At 45.7% G+C, this 21,236-nt stretch overlaps 1 protein-coding gene across 2 annotated transcripts in view; it reads left to right on the top strand.

The window, feature by feature from the left end:
- Window positions 1–14,918, top strand: part of LOC134933675 (E3 ubiquitin/ISG15 ligase TRIM25-like) — a 69,562-nt gene extending 54,644 nt beyond the window's left edge. The window contains exons 2-3 of one of the 2 annotated variants that reach the window (XM_063929050.1): window positions 216–258; window positions 14,603–14,918. In XM_063929050.1, the coding sequence (XP_063785120.1) occupies window positions 216–258; window positions 14,603–14,798 (239 nt within the window). In that variant the 3' untranslated portion in view covers window positions 14,799–14,918. The remainder of the gene's footprint in view (window positions 1–215; window positions 259–14,602) is intronic. The other variant, XM_063929051.1, reaches the window with a different exon arrangement.
- The last annotated feature ends 6,318 nt before the right edge of the window (window positions 14,919–21,236 follow it).

The raw sequence follows: 21,236 nt of genomic DNA, 5'->3' as shown, positions 1-21,236 counted from the left end.
ATGTTCCAGACTGTGTACATGAATTATACATGTAACCCTTACTTCACCTCACAGGGTTACTTTCTACATAGGACAGAGTGCCTCCACCCAAGCAGTGTTTGTTCCAACCCAGGCTTGCTTGGGAAAGCTATTATAAGTAATGTTATATTTACTTGGTCTTGTGTGGGTTGAGTAAGATGTTCACTGTACCTTTTATGTCTGCTTATGTTTTTCAGATTCGGATATTCAGATGACTGAAACAACGGATCCCATTCAACGGTAAGTATTTATTAATAGGACGTTAATACCTTCTCATGTTCTTGGGTTCACCGAATAAACACTTATTTACTTTAGGTTAACAGTACATTACCAATTCTTACAAGCATTTGAAATCATTACCCACAGAATAATGATATAATTTACCAACATATATGTCTATACATAAATTGTTACCTTTTCTACCATACAACAACTTATTTCAACTAGGTTTATCAGATAGATTAATAATACAGTTACTATAACCTTATAATTCACACTGCAGTCTCAGTTTTATGTGTTGGGTATACCCTTTGTTTATCGTTGGTGCACTGTTGGGGCCCAAGTTACCTTATTTACTCTTGTTGTAGTCGTCACATTAGGATGAATGAATTACTAGTAGGGTTCATAAAGATTAGAGGGAAATATATATACATCTTCTGGGTCACAAATTCCGAAGTAGTATGATGTCCAGTACTTCAAATCTACTGATCGCTACGTATCGATGGCCTAGCGTGGGTCTGATGATCTTCTCTTAGCTGCTTTCAAGTACAGTCTTAGGCGACAACGGAGAAGGGTACTTGTCTCTTGCTGCATATATAACTATCCTTGTTATCCATGGAGATTATACTATTAGGGGTATCTGCTTTCAATCTCCTCCAATATTTATAACTTTCCAATGCTTCCGTAGCTCTATCCTGGTGACTATTAGGTTAAATGCAGTCAAAGGGGCCAGCGATAAATACAATGATACCCCCAGTGCAAAAGTATCTCATCCCTCTGTGTAGAATCTCTGTGTATAATATCCTACAGTACCTCAGCCCTCGTGCTGACTTAACAATTGTATGTAGCAATACAAGGAGTATTTCATGGGGGTTACAGAATATATTCCTTTATTTAGATTATTGCACTGCACTACTGAAGAGAGAATGTATCGGTATAGTTTATGTCCAGCACCGGTTTTCCACTGATACTTATAAGGAACACAAGTCTATTTATGTTCTATATTCTTTATCATTAGCAGTCTCTGTCCCTCATGCCAAGCACTCCTCCCCCAGATCTGGGCTGAACTCAGTATGTTAATATAGGGGCTGGCTCTCCTCTTCCCCTGCAGACTCAACTGGCTAGTACTCCCAACTTTCCCTGAGTTCTATGAGGTGAGTATGGGCACAGTCTCTGTATTATACTCCGAACTGACTATACACCATAATGTCACCTCAGGTGATTATCTCTCTCCCTGCTGGGTGGATGTTTTAGCGCGATGTCTCCTCACCGGTCACCCGCTCCGTGTACCCCGATCGCTGCTTCCACCATCCTCTCCCTTCCCAGTCTCGTCAGCAGCGGCCTTCTCTGGTATAGAGTCCCTCCACTTCTCCTCAGCGTCGCCGTCAGTTAGATCTCCGCCTTTCTTCCAATCGGTGCTCCCCCTGCTCCGGTGGCCGCAGTCCAGTCCTCTTGGTCCGGGTTCACTACCGCTTCTGGTCCCGGTCAATCAACTGACTTCCCCGCTCTCCACAGCGGTGCCTCTGTCAGCTCTCTCCGTTCTCCTCCTGTCAGATCTGTCTCCTTCGCTCCGTTTTTTTTTTCCCCCCACGGAGTAACAGTCCCTTAACCCCGCGTGCTGCATGCTCGCTCCCCTCTCTGCACACAGCACTTTTGTTTTAGCTCGAGGACACTCAGAAGAATTTACCCCAGTTCCCGGGGGCATTTACATTTACCACCTGTCTACCACCATTGGTGCATAACACATACTTACATTTATTCATACTGTAATTATGTATCATATATATCCATATATATATATATATTTTCCCATAAATAATAAATCTATATCAGTCATTAAGTGTCAGGGTTATACCATATAATACTACCCACCATAGATAGTAACTAATTTGTCACTGTAAACCCCATATTAGGGTTACATACATTATACTTATGTTACATTATCCTGCACAGGACTATGGTGTATTCTCTACAGTGCATTGCTGTTATTACTCTGGTACATTATCATGCACGCACTAGCAGTATATACGGTATATATTTATCAAGGGGCCATGCACGCTCTAATGGTTAGGCAAACCAATGTGGTGGCAGGCCACACCCTCTCTGGATACTGGCCACACCCCCTCTGGAGACTTGCTACACCCCTATACATGGCCTCCTACCATAGCATCCGCCCCGGTGGGCCCTTAATGCCTCAGTCCGATACTGTCTGTGTCTACCTGTAATAAATCAGGTATTACCAAAAAGAAATAAAAGACATAATCAGCATACATTATTATTCAATGCTATAAGATAACATCAGAACAGAACACGCCCACTCATACTAGGAAGAAAATGCGCTTTTTCCAAGATACATTTTGTGATTACATTGATCTCCAACTCTGAATAAGGCCCAATGTGTATCTTTATCAGTCATACATATTATCTGTGTCCCTAAAGGGGGTACACGCGGAGATATCCGTGCATAAATTCTAAGCAATCTGACTAGATTGCTTAGAACTTAAGCACGGAAATCTCTGTGTGTTGCCCCACAGTGATAGTGATGCACGTCCCCGCACGTCGCTGTCGCCGGTGCTAGATTGAGCCTGCGTGCAGACCAGGGGCGTAGCCAGAACTTTGTGGGCCCCATAGCAACATTTTGAAGGGGCCCCCGTCCCAATGCTTCTAGAGACACTTCTCTGCAGCAGTTGTTAATGTTATGCCCTACATTAGTGCCCTAGTTCATTTTCTGAACCATAGTAGAGCCTCATTAATGTTATGCCCCATAGTAGTGCCCTAGTTTCTTTTATGAATCACAGTAGTGCTTAAGTTCCCCCTATGTCACAATTCAGAGCTGCCAGTACACATTATGCCGCACAGTACCCCCAATTCACATTATGATATATAGTGCTCACTGTTCACATTGTGCCTCATTACAGTGCCCCGGTTCATATTATATAACATTAAAATGCCCTCCAGTTCATTTTATACCACACTACAATGAGCAGGCCCAGGGGCATACCTAGATATATTGCAGGCCCAAAGGAAAAGGTCTGAAAGAACCCCTACATACCACCAAATGACAAAAAAATAAGAATTTACTTACCGATAATTCTATTTCTCGTAGTCCGTAGTGGATGCTGGGAACTCCGTAAGGACCATGGGGAATAGCGGCTCCGCAGGAGACTGGGCACAAAAGTAAAAGCTTTAGGACTACCTGGTGTGCACTGGCTCCTCCCCCTATGACCCTCCTCCAAGCCTCAGTTAGGATACTGTGCCTGGTAGAGATGAGCGCCGGAAATTTTTCGGGTTTTGTGTTTTGGTTTTGGGTTCGGTTCCGCGGCCGTGTTTTGGGTTCGACCGCGTTTTGGCAAAACCTAACCAAATTTTTTTTGTCGGATTCGGGTGTGTTTTGGATTCGGGTGTTTTTTTCCAAAAAAACTAAAAAACAGCTTAAATCATAGAATTTGGGGGTCATTTTGATCCCATAGTATTATTAACCTCAAAAACCATCATTTCCACTCATTTTCAGTCTATTCTGAATACCTCACACCTCACAATATTATTTTTAGTCCTAAAATTTGCACCAAGGTCGCTGGATGACTAAGCTAAGCGACCCTAGTGGCCGACACAAACACCTGGCCCATCTAGGAGTGGCACTGCAGTGTCACACAGGATGTCCCTTCCAAAAAACCCTCCCCAAACAGCACATGACGCAAAGAAAAAAAGAGGCGCAATGAGGTAGCTGTGTGAGTAAGATAAGCGACCCTAGTGGCCGACACAAACACCGGGCCCATCTAGGAGTGGCACTGCAGTGTCACGCAGGATGTCCCTTCCAAAAAACCCTCCCCAAACAGCACATGACGCAAAGAAAAAAAGAGGCGCAATGAGGTAGCTGTGTGAGTAAGATAAGCGACCCTAGTGGCCGACACAAACACCGGGCCCATCTAGGAGTGGCACTGCAGTGTCACGCAGGATGTCCCTTCCAAAAAACCCTCCCCAAACAGCACATGACGCAAAGAAAAAAAGAGGCGCAATGAGGTAGCTGTGTGAGTAAGATAAGCGACCCTAGTGGCCGACACAAACACCGGGCCCATCTAGGAGTGGCACTGCAGTGTCACGCAGGATGGCCCTTCCAAAAAACACTCCCCAAACAGCACATGACGCAAAGAAAAAAAGAGGCGCAATGAGGTAGCTGTGTGAGTAAGATAAGCGACCCTAGTGGCCGACACAAACACCGGGCCCATCTAGGAGTGGCACTGCAGTGTCACGCAGGATGTCCCTTCCAAAAAACCCTCCCCAAACAGCACATGACGCAAAGAAAAAAAGAGGTGCAATGAGGTAGCTGTGTGAGTAAGATAAGCGACCCTAGTGGCCGACACAAACACCGGGCCCATCTAGGAGTGGCACTGCAGTGTCACGCAGGATGGCCCTTCCAAAAAACACTCCCCAAACAGCACATGACGCAAAGAAAAATTAAAGAAAAAAGAGGTGCAAGATGGAATTGTCCTTGGGCCCTCCCACCCACCCTTATGTTGTATAAACAGGACATGCACACTTTAACCAACCCATCATTTCAGTGACAGGGTCTGCCACACGACTGTGACTGATATGACGGGTTGGTTTGGACCCCCACCAAAAAAGAAGCAATTAATCTCTCCTTGCACAAACTGGCTTTACAGAGGCAAGATGTCCACCTCATCATCATCCTCCGATATATCACCGTGTACATCCCCCTCCTCACAGATTATCAATTCGTCCCCACTGGAATCCACCATCTCAGCTCCCTGTGTACTTTGTGGAGGCAATTGCTGCTGGTCAATGTCTCCGCGGAGGAATTGATTATAATTCATTTTAATGAACATCATCTTCTCCACATTTTCTGGATGTAACCTCGTACGCCGATTGCTGACAAGGTGAGCGGCGGCACTAAACACTCTTTCGGAGTACACACTTGTGGGAGGGCAACTTAGGTAGAATAAAGCCAGTTTGTGCAAGGGCCTCCAAATTGCCTCTTTTTCCTGCCAGTATAAGTACGGACTGTGTGACGTGCCTACTTGGATGCGGTCACTCATATAATCCTCCACCATTATTTCAATGTTGAGAGAATCATATGCAGTGACAGTAGACGACATGTCCGTAATCGTTGTCAGGTCCTTCAGTCCGGACCAGATGTCAGCATCAGCAGTCGCTCCAGACTGCCCTGCATCACCGCCAGCGGGTGGGCTCGGAATTCTGAGCCTTTTCCTCGCACCCCCAGTTGCGGGAGAATGTGAAGGAGGAGATGTTGACAGGTCGCGTTCCGCTTGACTTGACAATTTTCTCACCAGCAGGTCTTTCAACCCCAGCAGACTTGTGTCTGCCGGAAAGTCAGAGAGATCCAAGGTAGGCTTTAAATCTAGGATCGAGCACGGTGGCCAAAATGTAGTGCTCTGATTTCAACAGATTGACCACCCGTGAATCCTTGTTAAGCGAATTAAGGGCTCCATCCACAAGTCCCACATGCCTAGCGGAATCGCTCCGTGTTAGCTCCTCCTTCAATGTCTCCAGCTTCTTCTGCAAAAGCCTGATGAGGGGAATGACCTGACTCAGGCTGGCAGTGTCTGAACTGACTTCACGTGTGGCAAGTTCAAAGGGCATCAGAACCTTGCACAACGTTGAAATCATTCTCCACTGCGCTTGAGACAGGTGCATTCCACCTCCTATATCGTGCTCAATTGTATAGGCTTGAATGGCCTTTTGCTGCTCCTCCAACCTCTGAAGCATATAGAGGGTTGAATTCCACCTCGTTACCACTTCTTGCTTCAGATGATGGCAGGGCAGGTTCAGTAGTTTTTGGTGGTGCTCCAGTCTTCTGTACGTGGTGCCTGTACGCCGAAAGTGTCCCGCAATTCTTCTGGCCACCGACAGCATCTCTTGCACGCCCCTGTCGTTTTTAAAAAAATTCTGCACCACCAAATTCAAGGTATGTGCAAAACATGGGACGTGCTGGAATTTGCCCATATTTAATGCACACACAATATTGCTGGCGTTGTCCGATGCCACAAATCCACAGGAGAGTCCAATTGGGGTAAGCCATTCCGCGATGATCTTCCTCAGTTGCCGTAAGAGGTTTTCAGCTGTGTGCGTATTCTGGAAAGCGGTGATACAAAGCGTAGCCTGCCTAGGAAAGAGTTGGCGTTTGCGAGATGCTGCTACTGGTGCCGCCGCTGCTGTTCTTGCGGCGGGAGTCCATACATCTACCCAGTGGGCTGTCACAGTCATATAGTCCTGACCCTGCCCTGCTCCACTTGTCCACATGTCCGTGGTTAAGTGGACATTGGGTACAACTGCATTTTTTAGGACACTGGTGAGTCTTTTTCTGACGTCCGTGTACATTCTCGGTATAGCCTGCCTAGAGAAGTGGAACCTAGATGGTATTTGGTAACGGGGGCACACTACCTCAAGAAATTGTCTAGTTCCCTGTGAACTAACGGCGGATACCGGACGCACGTCTAACACCAACATAGTTGTCAAGGCCTCAGTTATCCGCTTTGCAGCAGGATGACTGCTGTGATATTTCATCTTCCTCGCAAAGGACTGTTGGACAGTCAATTGCTTACTGGAAGTAGTACAAGTGGGCTTACGACTTCCCCTCTGGGATGACCATCGACTCCCAGCAGCAACAACAGCAGCGCCAGCAGCAGTAGGCATTACACTCAAGGATGCATCGGAGGAATCCCAGGCAGGAAAGGACTCGTCAGAATTGCCAGTGACATGGCCTGCAGGACTATTGGCATTCCTGGGGAAGGAGGAAATTGACACTGAGGGAGTTGGTGGGGTGGTTTGCGTGAGCTTGGTTACAAGAGGAAGGGATTTACTGGTCAGTGGATTGCTTCCGCTGTCGCCCAAAGTTTTTGAACTTGTCACTGACTTATTATGAATGCGCTGCAGGTGACGTATAAGGGAGGATGTTCCGAGGTGGTTAACGTCCTTACCCCTACTTATTACAGCTTGACAAAGGCAACACACGGCTTGACACCTGTTGTCCGCATTTCTGTTGAAATACTTCCACACCGAAGAGCTGATTTTTTTGGTATTTTCACCAGGCATGTCAGTGGCCATATTCCTCCCACGGACAACAGGTGTCTCCCCGGGTGCCTGACTTAAACAAACCACCTCACCATCAGAATCCTCCTGGTCAATTTCCTCCCCAGCGCCAGCAACACCCATATCCTCCTCATCCTGGTGTACTTCAACACTGACATCTTCAATCTGACTATCAGGAACTGGACTGCGGGTGCTCCTTCCAGCACTTGCAGGGAGCGTGCAAATGGTGGAAGGCGCATGCTCTTCACGTCCAGTGTTGGGAAGGTCAGGCATCGCAACCGACACAATTGGACTCTCCTTGTGGATTTGGGATTTCGAAGAACGCACAGTTCTTTGCGGTGCTACTGCTTTTGCCAGCTTGAGTCTTTTCATTTTTCTAGCGAGAGGCTGAGTGCTTCCATCCTCATGTGAAGCTGAACCACTAGCCATGAACATAGGCCAGGGCCTCAGCCGTTCCTTGCCACTCCGTGTGGTAAATGGCATATTGGCAAGTTTACGCTTCTCCTCCGACAATTTTATTTTAGGTTTTGGAGTCCTTTTTTTACTGATATTTGGTGTTTTGGATTTGACATGCTCTGTACTATGACATTGGGCATCGGCCATGGCAGACGACGTTGCTGGCATTTCATCGTCTCGGCCATGACTAGTGGCAGCAGCTTCAGCACGAGGTGGAAGTGGATCTTGATCTTTCCCTAATTTTGGAACCTCAACATTTTTGTTCTCCATATTTTAATAGGCACAACTAAAAGGCACCTCAGGTAAACAATGGAGATGGATGGATACTAGTATACAATTATGGATGGAGTGCCGACACAGAGGTAGCTACAGCCGTGGACTACCGTACTGTACTGTGTCTGCTGCTAATATAGACTGGATGATAATGAGATGTAGTATGTATAAAGAAGAAAGAAAAAAAAAACCACGGGTAGGTGGTATACAATTATGGATGGACTGCCGAGTGCCGACACAGAGGTAACTACAGCCGTGGACTACCGTACTGTACTGTGTCTGCTGCTAATATAGACTTGATGATAATGAGATGTAGTATGTATAAAGAAGAAAGGAAAAAAAAACCACGGGTAGGTGGTATACAATTATGGATGGACTGCCAAGTGCCGACACAGAGGTAGCTACAGCCGTGGACTACCGTACTGTGTCTGCTGCTAATATAGACTGGATGATAATGAGATGTAGTATGTATAAAGAAGAAAGAAAGAAAAAACCACGGGTAGGTGGTATACAATTATGGATGGACTGCCGAGTGCCGACACAGAGGTAGCTACAGCCGTGGACTACCGTACTGTACTGTGTCTGCTGCTAATATAGACTGGATGATAATGAGATGTAGTATGTATAAAGAAGAAAGAAAAAAAAAACACGGGTAGGTGGTATACAATTATGGATGGACTGCCGAGTGCCGACACAGAGGTAGCTACAGCCGTGGACTACCGTACTGTACTGTGTCTGCTGCTAATATAGACTGGATGATAATGAGATGTAGTATGTATAAAGAAGAAAGAAAAAAAAAACCACGGGTAGGTGGTATACAATTATGGATGGACTGCCGAGTGCCGACACAGAGGTAGCTACAGCCGTGGACTACCGTACTGTGTCTGCTGCTAATATAGACTGGATGATAATGAGATGTAGTATGTATAAAGAAGAAAGAAAAAAAAAACCACGGGTAGGTGGTATACAATTATGGATGGACTGCCGAGTGCCGACACAGAGGTAGCTACAGCCGTGAACTACCGTACTGTGTCTGCTGCTAGTATAGACTGGATGATAAATAATGATATAAAAAATATATATATATCACTACTGCAGCCAGACAGGTATATATTATATAATGACGGACCTGCTGGACACTGTCAGCAGAATGAGTTTTTTATAGAATAAAAAAACACCACACAAGTCACACGACGAGTGTTTAACTTTTTCAGGCAGACAATCACAATATACTGGTGGTCAGTGTGGTCACTGGTCAGTCACACTGGCAGTGGCACTCTGGCAGCAAAAGTGTGCACTGTTTAATATGTACTCCTGGCTCCTGCTATAACCTATAACTGCTCCCCAGTCTCCCCCACAATTAAGCTGTGTGAGCACAGTCAGATATTATACATAGATGATGCAGCACACTGGGCTGAGCACAGATATGGTATGTGACTGAGTCACTGTGTATCGTTTTTTTTCAGGCAGAGAACGGATTATATTAAATAATAATAAAACCGCACTGGTGGTCACTGGTCAGTCACTAGTATAACTAACTACTATCAGCAAAATTCTGCACTCTCTGAGTACTCCTCCTAAGCTCCAGTAAATGAAGTGTCTCACTCTCACTCTCCTATCTATTTTTAAACGGAGAGGACGCCAGCCACGTCCTCTCCCTATCAATCTCAATGCACATGTGAAAATGGCGGCGACGCGCGGCTCCTTACATAGAATCCGAGTCTCGCGATAGAATCCGAGCCTCGCGAGAATCCGACAGCGTGATGATGACGTTCGGGCGCGCTCGGGTTAACCGAGCAAGGCGGGAAGATCCGAGTCGCTCGGACCCGTGTAAAAAAACATGAAGTTCGGGCGGGTTCGGATTCAGAGGAACCGAACCCGCTCATCTCTAGTGCCTGGACGAGCGTACACAATAAGGAAGGATTTTGAATCCCGGGTAAGACTCATACCAGCCACACCAATCACACCGTACAACCTGTGATCTGAACCCAGTTAACAGCATGATAACAGAGGAGCCTCTGAAAAGATGGCTCACAACAATAATAACCCGATTTTTGTAACAATAACTATGTACAAGTATTGCAGACAATCCGCACTTGGGATGGGCGCCCAGCATCCACTACGGACTACGAGAAATAGAATTATCGGTAAGTAAATTCTTATTTTCTCTGACGTCCTAGTGGATGCTGGAAACTCCGTAAGGACCATGGGGATTATACCAAAGCTCCCAAACGGGCGGGAGAGTGCGGATGACTCTGCAGCACCGAATGAGAGAACTCCAGGTCCTCCTCAGCCAGGGTATCAAATTTGTAGAATTTAGCAAACGTGTTTGCCCCTGACCAAGTAGCTGCTCGGCAAAGTTGTAAAGCCGAGACCCCTCGGGCAGCCGCCCAAGATGAGCCCACCTTCCTTGTGTAATGGGCTTTTACAGATTTTGTGCAAGCTGAATTGTACTACAAATCCAACGAGCAATAGTCTGCTTAGAAGCAGGAGCACCCAGCTTGTTGGGTGCATACAGGATAAGCAGCGAGTCAGATTTTCTGACTCCAGCCGTCCTGGAAACATATATTTTCAGGGCCCTGACTACGTCCAGCAACTTGGAGTCCTCCAAGTCCCTAGTAGCCGCAGGTACCACAATAGGCTGGTTCAAGTGAAACGCTGAAACCACCTTAGGGAGAAATTGAGGACGAGTCCTCAATTCTGCCCTGTCCGTATGAAAAATTAGGTAAGGGCTTTTATAGGATAAAGCCGCCAATTCTGAGACACGCCTGGCTGAAGCCAGGGCTAACAGCATTACCACTTTCCATGTGAGATATTTTAAGTCCACAGTGGAGAGTGGTTCAAACCAATGTGATTTTAGGAACCCCAAAACTACATTGAGATCCCAAGGTGCCACTGGAGGCACAAAAGGAGGCTGTATATGCAGTACCCCCTTGACAAACGTCTGAACTTCAGGAACTGAAGCCAGTTCTTTCTGGAAGAAAATCGATAGGGCCGAAATTTGAACCTTAATGGACCCTAATTTTAGGCCCATAGACAGTCCTGTTTGCAGGAAATGCAGGAAACGACCCAGTTGAAATTCCTCTGTAGGGGCCTTCCTGGCCTCGCACCACGCAACATATTTACGCCAAATGTTGTACGGTTACATCCTTCCTGGCTTTGATCAGGGTAGGGATGACTTCATCCGGAATGCCTTTTTCCTTCAGGATCCGGCGTTCAACCGCCATGCCGTCAAACGCAGCCGCGGTAAGTCTTGGAACAGACAGGGTCCCTGCTGGAGCAGGTCCTTTCTTAGAGGTAGAGGCCACGGGTCCTCTGTGAGCATCTCTTGAAGTTCCGGGTACCAAGTCCTTCTTGGCCAATCCGGAGCCATGAGTATAGTCCTTACTCCTCTCCTTCTTATGATTCTCAGTACCTTGGGTATGAGAGGCAGAGGAGGGAACACATACACTGACTGGTACACCCACGGTGTTACCAGAGCGTCCACAGCTATTGCCTGAGGGTCCCTTGACCTGGCGCAATACCTGTCTAGTTTTTTGTTGAGGCGGGACGCCATCATGTCCACCTTTGGTTTTTCCCAACGGTTCACAATCATGTGGAAGACTTCTGGATGAAGTCCCCACTCCCCCGGGTGGAGGTCGTGTCTGCTGAGGAAGTCTGCTTCCCAGTTGTCCACTCCTGGAATGAACACTGCTGACAGTGTGTCAAAGTCAGAAAAATATCACTATGCACACTGCCATATTTGCACCTCATACATGTCCGCGCTGCGCATGCGTGCGCTCTCCCGTGCGTGCGCATACCCGCTGTTACGTGCACCCGCAGGTGCACGGTATGCGTATTTACGGTAGAGTTTATGTGTTCGTAGCGTGCGACTCAATCATTACATATTTTCACTATATAATGTATTTTGTAGATCATGGTCCCTTTGATAGAATCTGAAAGTTTAGTTAAGGTAGCATGTTCCTGGACAAAGAGATCCCTCTTTGTTTGATCCGAAGGGTCCGACAGGGGTCATACAGTGGTGTTTAGTATCCATCGGAAGAGTATTTAATTAGCAATATTCCGGTGTTGGTTTGAAGCGGATTAATCGCTCGTGCGAATAGTTATGGACATAAGAAGTTATGTCCATTTACTATTATTTGCACTTACTTAGCCATGCGGCGGGAAACCTAGTTTCCCACCCACCTGAGCAGTTGGAAGTAGCCACAGCCCACCTGTATGAATCAACCTATGACCTTTTGTTATAATGCGAAGACGAATTCCTGTGTCCAATGAACAATGAGATTGTAGGGACCATTGAATTGTATTGTGTGTGGGGCATAAATAGACAAGCCGATGATATCCAGCTCACTCTCTTCAACGGTTCTCATCACTGATAATCGGGAGCTGGATATTCAGAGGCGCATGCGATCATTCCCCTTGTGCGTAAGTTTTCTCCGCAATCATATTGTCTTTGTTGTTATTGTGAGCCATATCTCTCTCTCTATCTCTCTCTTCTCCTCTTTCTCTCATTTTCCCTTAAACGTAATTGTATTGTATTTCCTGTGTAGTTATCTGGTTAGTTAGTCTATGTTATATTGTAGTGTATGACTTGTATTGTATTATTCTTTTTGCAAGTATAACATTCATATAAGGCGTTAGACCCTAAGACCGGTATCTGTGTATTTCTTATATTGCTAAGTATTCTCAGAGCGTCGGTGACGCCCAAACAGCTTTTAAGTTAATAAGGTTACACTGTGTTGCATTTACACCCTATCACTACACAAAGGTTTACTGCATATTACATTGTGTATGGTTTAGATACAAAGGTTTAACAGTGTGAGCGTCTGCGCCGCTGGTGATCTCCTCGTGGTCCCAAGCGTCCCGTAGCGCTAATAGCGAACCATTACGTTAGTCGGCAGCCAATAGCGTGCCTGCCTGTGATCTCTTGGCCGTGAGCGAACGTAACGCTTGAGCGTCTCGACTACGGCTAAGCGATTGTTACGCAACGTGCGTACCCTTACGGTACTCCATACGTCAATAGCGTACAGTGTTCTTAGACCTCTTAAAGGGTTTTAAATAAGATAAATATTTAGCTTTATCAATTGGCGGCTCGCCCGTCCTTCACATATCTGCACTAGGTAATTACAGCAGACATTATCCATCAGCAAAGGGCGGGAGATCATATTCCTCGCAGTGCTGACGGGATAAGCGTCTGCTTCGCTTGGTAAAGGGTGCTGAAGGAATCTGGGAACCGGAGGTAAGAACAACACGCTAGTGTCTTTTAAAAAAACAAACAAAACTGTTTATTTCTGTCTTGCGTACGCACGCACGTATATATATCTGCATTTCTTTTTCACTCGTGTATTTTCATATATCACTCTCCTGTTTGCCATTTTATAATTGATAAACGTGCTAAGAGAGATTTGCCGCTATTTCATAGTTAAAGAGTAAAAGTAATACATTAAGGTGTAGAAAAACACACACAGCTTCGCCTGAGATACAAGGAGAAATCGGTGTGGTGCTCGGTAGATGATCGGGGATCATCTACATTGATAAACGTGTACATTGTGTTACGGTGGATATTTGCTTTGTGTACACGTGTCTCTAACAAAGGGCCTTTACATACCAAGCATTCCTTTTTGCTGGCTGCATCGGCACCGACTAATATCCTGGGAAGGGACTTATTGTGTAAAATGGGGTGCGTCATTTTCAATGAATTTTTTATTCTAATTTTAAAATCAGCGGGAAGGGTGGTGATATAGCTTTCCCAAGACTCAAAGAATTGCCCCACCAATTTCTCTTTTTGTATGGTAGTTTCTATCCAATGCATTTGAAATAGGTGGTGCAACTTCCCTTTGAATAGAGGTAAGGTAGGAGGATCTTTAAGGATCCAGGCCTGTAGAATGGCCTTTCTCGCAGCCGCACTTATTGCCAAAAGTAATCGTTTGCATCCCTTTGTAACTCTCTGCCCCGACGGAAGAATTCCGAAAATTGCCCATTCCGCCGTGAAGGGAATAAAATTAATCAGCTCTTCCATGGCATATTGCCGTACTTGCAGCCAGAAATGGCGGATAATCGGGCATGACCAAAAGCAATGCATGAGATCGGATTTGGGTGTATGGCATTTGAGACACCTATCCGAATTTGTCATGCCTGCCAAATATTGCTTATATGGGGAGAAATAGGTCCTATGGGTGATATTATAGAACATTTCTTGATACTGTGCCGAAGGCAATAATTTACAGGATTGAAGCAGGCTGTTTAAAATTATTTCACATGTAAGCCTAGGGAAATCAGATGTCCATTTCTGCATCCCATATTGTGATGCAGAATGGTCGAGTAGAGTAGTAAGTTTTCTATAATATATGGACATAGCTCGTTTCGTGGCAGGCAGAGTCAAGAGCATAGTATCTAAATCGTTAGTGAAATCCGCCCCCGAAAGAGATTTGATCACTGAGCTTGCATAATGTTGCATCTGAAAAAATGCTAACGGGAAATCAGAGATAAATGGGTAAATTTCCCTCGCCTCTGTAAATGTCAATGGCTTCCTTCTACCCTCATCAATTACGTGACGTATGTTTTTCAGGCCCCCTTTATTGAACAGCGTGAATGGAAAGACCGCCTCCCCATGTTGGAACTCCGGATTGCCCAGGAACGTCAGGAACAAGGACTTGTGCCCACCTAAATTCCTAGCGCGTCTAAGAGTATGCCATAATCTATATATTGTCCATAGAAGCGGGTTATCTTTCAATTCTTGGTCAAATTCCGCTTCTACCCCGTGAAGGAAAGATATAAGGTTTCTGGACCCCACAAATTGTGCCTCCAGCTGTGTATTAGCATAAGTGTCACTATTATGTAACCAGTCTTTTAAAAACCTCAATAAAGAAGCATGGTTATATTTCTGGACGTTTGGAAAATTAATGCCTCCGTTAGCCTTAGGTTGTTGTAATTTGTGCATTGCAATACGCGGTCTTTTACCTTTCCATATGAATTGTCTGAACAGTTTAGTTATGTATGCTACGTCAGCTCTGCTAAGCAGTACAGGGAGGGATTGCAGGATGTACAACAGTTTGGGGAATGTGCACATTTTAATTAAATTAGCCCGTCCTAGGTATGAGAGCAACAAGCTCTTCCAAGCCTCCAACTCCTTTGCTACGTTGTCGATCGCCGTTTTAACATTTAGCCGATACAAATCCGATGGGTATTTAGAGAGTTTGATGCCTAGATATGTGATATATGTGGGGGCCCATTTGATAGGAAGTTGGCGGGCCCATCCTGGACTTTTTATTCCAGTTTTTAAACATAAACCCACTGATTTGTTAAGGTTAACTTGAAAGCCCGATATTTTACCAAAATCATCTAACAATCTCAGAATGTCCCTTAAGGACTCTCTAGGGTTCCCTATATATAATAGGACATCATCCGCAAAAGCAGATAATTTTATCTCCATATTTCCAACAGGAATACCCTTATAAACCGTTGAGTCTTGGAGAACTCGGAATAGGGGATCTATAGACAAATTAAAAAGAAGAGGGGACAATGGGCAGCCCTGCCTAGTGCCCCTTTGCATGGTTATTTGATTACCTCGTTTGCCATTAACCAGTAATGATGTTTTCGGGGCAGTATATAGATATTTAATGAGGTTCACAAACCTGTCGCTGAAGCCCCTATACTTCAACATATTAAATAAATGATGCCACGCCACAGTGTCGAAAGCTTTGTGTGTATCTAGGCTTAAGAGAATATGTTCTGATAGGGGTGAATTCCTTGACGCAATTGTGGCCGCTATGGCTGTTCGGATGGCTTTAACCGATTGGCGATCCCGAACAAAGCCATATTGATGGTCCGTCAATAAGTCAGGGAGAATCAATTGTAACCTATTGGCCATTATTTTCGTAAAGATCTTAAAATCAGAGTTTAAAAGAGTAATGGGCCTGTATGAGTCTGCTGACATTAGGTCCCTATCTGGTTTGGGGATTAGTGTCGTGTATGCTTGTGAAAAGGAAGAGTAGCTTGGGTGCTCCCTGTAGATTTTATTAAATAGTTCTAGTAACGTCGGTGTTAGTTCCCTTTGTAACAATTTATAGTATGCCCCTGTGAATCCATCGGGTCCAGGCGATTTGTGCGGCTGTAAAGAGGCAATAACCTCCCGTATTTCTTCTTCCCTGATGTCCCCGTCAAGCGCCTCCTGTTGGTCGGTACTGAGATGAGGTAGATTCGCCATATTTAGAAATTCCCTCTGTAACTCTTCATGAGGAGATACGGGACTATAAAGGGCAGTGTAATAATCACTTAAATGTGTTAAAATGTCCGCTGTCGTTGTGTAGGTCTTGTTCTGGGAATCGTCTCTCAGCGCTGCTATGAAGGAGCGTTGCCTTCTCGGTTTAGACATAGTAGCTAGGAGTTTACCAGTTCTGTTGCCCCACTTATAATAATGAAATTTGGTGTAGTCTAAGCGTTGTTGAGCTTGAGCCGTCAAAAAGGCATCAAGTAATTTTTTATCCCTGACATATCTCTCCAGATGTTCCTCTAAGGGAGTGGCTTTATAGATGTTGAAGCTGTGAGACATAGCGTTGTGTAAAGTATGATATTGTCTTGAGCTATCTTTCCGCAACTTTGCTACATAACCTATTATGTGACCTCGTAACACCGCCTTTGACGCTTCCCAAAAAAGCACCGTGTCATCCCAATGTTCTATATTGTCATCTACAAAGTTGTGCCAGGACTGTAATAGAAATTTCTTGAAATCTTCTGAATTGGAGAGGTGATCCGGAAAGCGCCAAAGGCGGTCCCCGCCCCCCTGAGAATCCACATATAACTCTAATCGTATAATAGCATGGTCCGAGATAACGATATCGTCCAATGCCGTACTTTTCACCTGGTCCAATAAGTGATTGGCCAGTAATATATAATCTATCCGGGACATAGTACCATGTACCCTAGATAGGTGACTATAAGATCTGTCCGTTTGATTTAGTAAACGCCATGGGTCGCTCAGTTCTAATATTTCCTTCATTTCCTGTATAAATTGCCAACATGGGGAGGTCGGTCTAGCGACAGGAGATGACTTATCCAGTGTGTGGTCATCAACCGCGTTGAAGTCGCCTCCAACTATTAAAGAGTAATTGGTTCTGCTGGCTAAGATCTGCGTAAGGTGACGTAAAAATTCCCCGGTTGCCACATTGGGTGCATATAAATTCACTAAGGTAAATTTTTTACCCTCAATTTCCACATCAAGAATCAAATAGCGGCCCTCTGGGTCCACCAGTGTATGTAGAATCTTGTATCTCAATTGTTTATGAAACAAGATTGCCACTCCCCTGGACTTTGAGGAGTGAGAAGCCTGTATGCATTCCGCTAACCAGGGGGCTCGCAAAGTAGATTCATCACCAAGCCTCCAGTGAGTTTCCTGGAGGAAGGTGATAGAGGGTTTTTTCCGACGAAGGTGAATGAGTACTTTTTTTCTCTTGATCGGGGTGTTAAGTCCACCCACGTTCCAAGATAGTATAGAACGGTGGGCGGTCTCCCGGCCCGCAGACGTGCGCCTATTATCATCCGCCATCATTGGTGATGAAGAGCTGAAAGGGGTGCCCCGATGTTTCCCAAACCTTCCCAATTGGGAGCAACTGTTCCCCCACGAAGAGTAGAACAGCAGGGGTCCCAAAGTTCCTGGCGCTCAGGTCCCGACCCCCTCCCCCCGCTACACAACCCCTGGAGACCGCTGAGGAGACAGAACAGGCTATCACATTCAATAAATTCAGGTGAAGTAATACATTTCCATTTTTTAGAACTATAACTAAACGTGGGTCATTTAATTGACCCATGTCAACAAACTGAGGACTCCCAACCGTAATGGAGGGAATGCTCCGTTTTTTGAACAAAAACAATACAAACAACAAACATTGTAATGCAGGTATAAGAAGCCCACAAAACATCATTAATGAAGAACAAAGAGAAGATCAAAAAGAAAAATCTTAACCTTCAGTCAGGGTCTGGGTAAATAATACAGTGTAGGGTAAGACCTAATATAAGGGGGAAGTGCGTCCGGCCCTCCACCCCCCCAGAGCCCCCCTATTCATTGACATGGTGGCACAGAAATGAGCGAAAGTTGTAGGGGTCCGGCTACCAAGTGGGTTTAGGCCGAGCGCCCCTCCCCCCCCCGAGAAGATAACACAATAAGGAGCTATTTGAGTGTGACTTGTTTATTCTCGTGAACTAGCATTAGAGCGGGCAGGCGAGGGAGGGCCCTGTCTAAGGAAATGGGACTTCGCCTGTTGGGGGTCAGTAAAAAGCTGAGTGCGGCCATTTTCAGTTACTTTCAATTTGGCTGGATAAAGTAAAGCGAATCTTATCTTTTTGTCCACCAAAAACCTACAGACCTCCGAAAATGCCTTACGTTTCTGTGATACCAAGGCTGAGAAGTCTTGGAACACCAGAATTTTGTGACCTCCCACTCGCAACTCTGGGGCGGCACGGTAAGCCTGCAGTACTTTTTCTTTGTCTCTGTAGTCTAAGAATTTAGCAATAGTGGGCCTAGATTGATTACCCCTATCCCTGCGAACTGCACCTAACCTATGCGCCCTTTCCACCGGCAGTGGCAGGTCAGATTCTAGCAGACCCAGAGCAGACGGGATAAGGTTACCAACGTAATCCTGCAATTGTGTGTCAGTAACCTCTTCGGGAATGCCAATAAAACGTAAATTACATCTTCTATTCCTGTTTTCCAGGTCATCGAGTTTCTCGACCATGGTGTGTATAGTTTGAGATTTAATCGCTAGTTCTTGTTGCAAAGCGTGAACTGAGTCCTCAGCATCGCTTGTTCGTTGTTCTAAAGTGTCTATTCTAGCAGTATTTGATTCTATCTTTGCTAGCGATGTGTCTAGTCGCGCATGCAGATCCTCAAATTTTTTATCAATGAGGGGCATTAGCATGTTGATTACTTCTTTGGCGTTATCCGCTGGTGACGGAATTGCCATATGGACAGGATGTGTGTCCTCAATTCCTCCTGATAATGGAGAAGGAGGAGAAGATGATTGAGACGCATTTGTTTTCTGGTTGGTTTGGCGTTTGTAGCCTGATTTAGCCGCGGAACTAGGCATGTCTGCGGATGGATTTTGGTTTTTAGCCAAATACTTGTCCATACCACGGTGTACTAGCACTAGAAGCAGAGCAGATGTGACCAATGATAGCCGCAATGGTAAATTAACCGCTATAAAGCATACATAAGTCTTACTGAGATGTGTACGTTAGACCCTGCGAACGAAATGTTAACTACATATTCTCACGAGATGGGTAACTTGCACATAGAAAAGTACCTGAAAAATATACGGATCCGGAGGCTAAAAGACCAGCGGTCTCACTTGCCCTGGGAGCCGTGTACAAGCAATTGAATGGTAAATAAGAAACGTAGCAGGTGCCACTTACAAAATAAACAGCATATCTCTGTCACTTAATTCAATAGTATATGCAAGGATCATGGCATTTTGTGGTAAGAAGGGAAGGGGAGAGGAGAAAAAAAAAAAAAATAAAAAAAAAAAAAAAAAAATAAGATCAATCAATAATTAGATGAATAAATCAAATAAGAATAAAAATTAAATTCAGATCCGCAGCAGGATCAGGTGTAATGGAACCTCAGTGTGAAACATATAACAAGCAGTTATGGTGAAATGAGGGCAGCAGCCTGCAAGTTAGATTTTAAATAGAATTATTTTCAAATCAGCCACAAGGTGTCACTACAGGCACATGTAATACTATCCCAGCCTCGTGAGTAGGCTGAAAAACCTGTACTGCACGTGGAGGAAAATAAGGGGACAAGGGAAATTGCAGAGGTTTTCTTCTATTAAAGAACCTCCCCAGTATGTAGAATAATTCACTCTGACAGGTGTAAGGATAATATGCCGCCAGTCCATAAACTGTTCACAGGTCGGTTCAGAGCAGTTCACCTAGTGTTCTGTGATTGCTTCACTCGGAGTGGCAGATAGCCGGTCACAGCCCGCGTTCCGCTGTCTTGGAGTTATGTGCCAAGAAGAGGAAAAAGGGGATAGCTAAAGGGATCATAGAGTTGGGAGGGAAATCATGGGGAGGGGGGGATATGGGAAACACACAAGGGGGGATGGATACAAGTTTAGGAAGGGTGCAGGCAGTTATGAAGAGTGTTAATAAAAGAGAAGGAGGTGTACAAACAAAATTAGTACCCTGGAGGGCAAAGAAATATTAGGCTCGGACCCTGGAGGGGCACTGTAGGGAACCCTGTGTTCTTGTTCTTGCGGTCCCCGTTACTGAGCTCCGATCTGAGCTCCGTCCACAATGCTGTTGGCTTATGGTCGTGTATCTGACAGGGAGCCCCTCTGAGCTATGCCGCTTCTACGCCTCCTGGGAGCACCCTCCGGTCCGGCCAGTATGTCGCGCCCAGCGGGGTTTAGGTAGCCGGCACTCTCTCTCCTCCGTACTTGTGAGCGTCCTCGGTGTCCTGCAGGAAGGATGGTCTCCGCCACAGCACACAGTGTCCTGACGCCCGTCCGAGACTCGGTATAGGTATACCGCTTCCTCTGCTCACACTCTTTCTTCAGGATTAGGTAGCCGGCAATCCCTTTGCTAGCGAGCGAGCGTCCCCAGGGTCCTGCAGGGAGGATGGTCTCTGCCGCCGCTCTCAGTGTCCTTACACCCGCCCGGGACACGGTACACGTTCACCTCTTCCTCTGCCCGCAACTCCTCTCTAGCCTCGCTCCACGAGCTCGTCGTCAGTTGTTTCTTTAAGGGCTGTGATTTAGGCGGGCTCAAGTGCTACCAGGGACTCGATTCTTCAGAGCTTGCTCACACACGCAGCTCCATTTTCGCGCCCACGCCGTGTTAGCAAGCCTGCTGGCCGTCTCTTACCGATGGCCTGACTCCGGGGTAATTTCAATTCTCCCTGATAAATGTTTTAGTCCCGAGGTCCCTCAGGTGTCAGCAATGAAAATATGAGGACCTGAATTCCCAATTCTTGCCAATATTGGGGAATTTTCAGTCAGCTTTGGGAGCCACATTAAAAGGCAGCCATACTCGCTGGCTCCGCCCCCGGAAGTCCGGGGTGCGTCATTTATTGTACTCCTGAAGGTGTATTCTTGGACATACCTGAGAATCACGCTCAGGAAGTGCGAGACATGTTAGACTCCCCATCAAAATTAATGTCACATACCATTATGACAAATAGGACTCCATCCCAAGTAGAAGAAATGACA

Source organism: Pseudophryne corroboree, chromosome 6, assembly GCF_028390025.1.
Source record: "Pseudophryne corroboree isolate aPseCor3 chromosome 6, aPseCor3.hap2, whole genome shotgun sequence".
In the NCBI taxonomy this organism is placed as follows: Eukaryota; Metazoa; Chordata; class Amphibia; order Anura; family Myobatrachidae; genus Pseudophryne; species Pseudophryne corroboree.
Note: the sequence above shows the minus strand (reverse complement) of the source record. Positions and strands in the feature narration are given on the sequence as shown.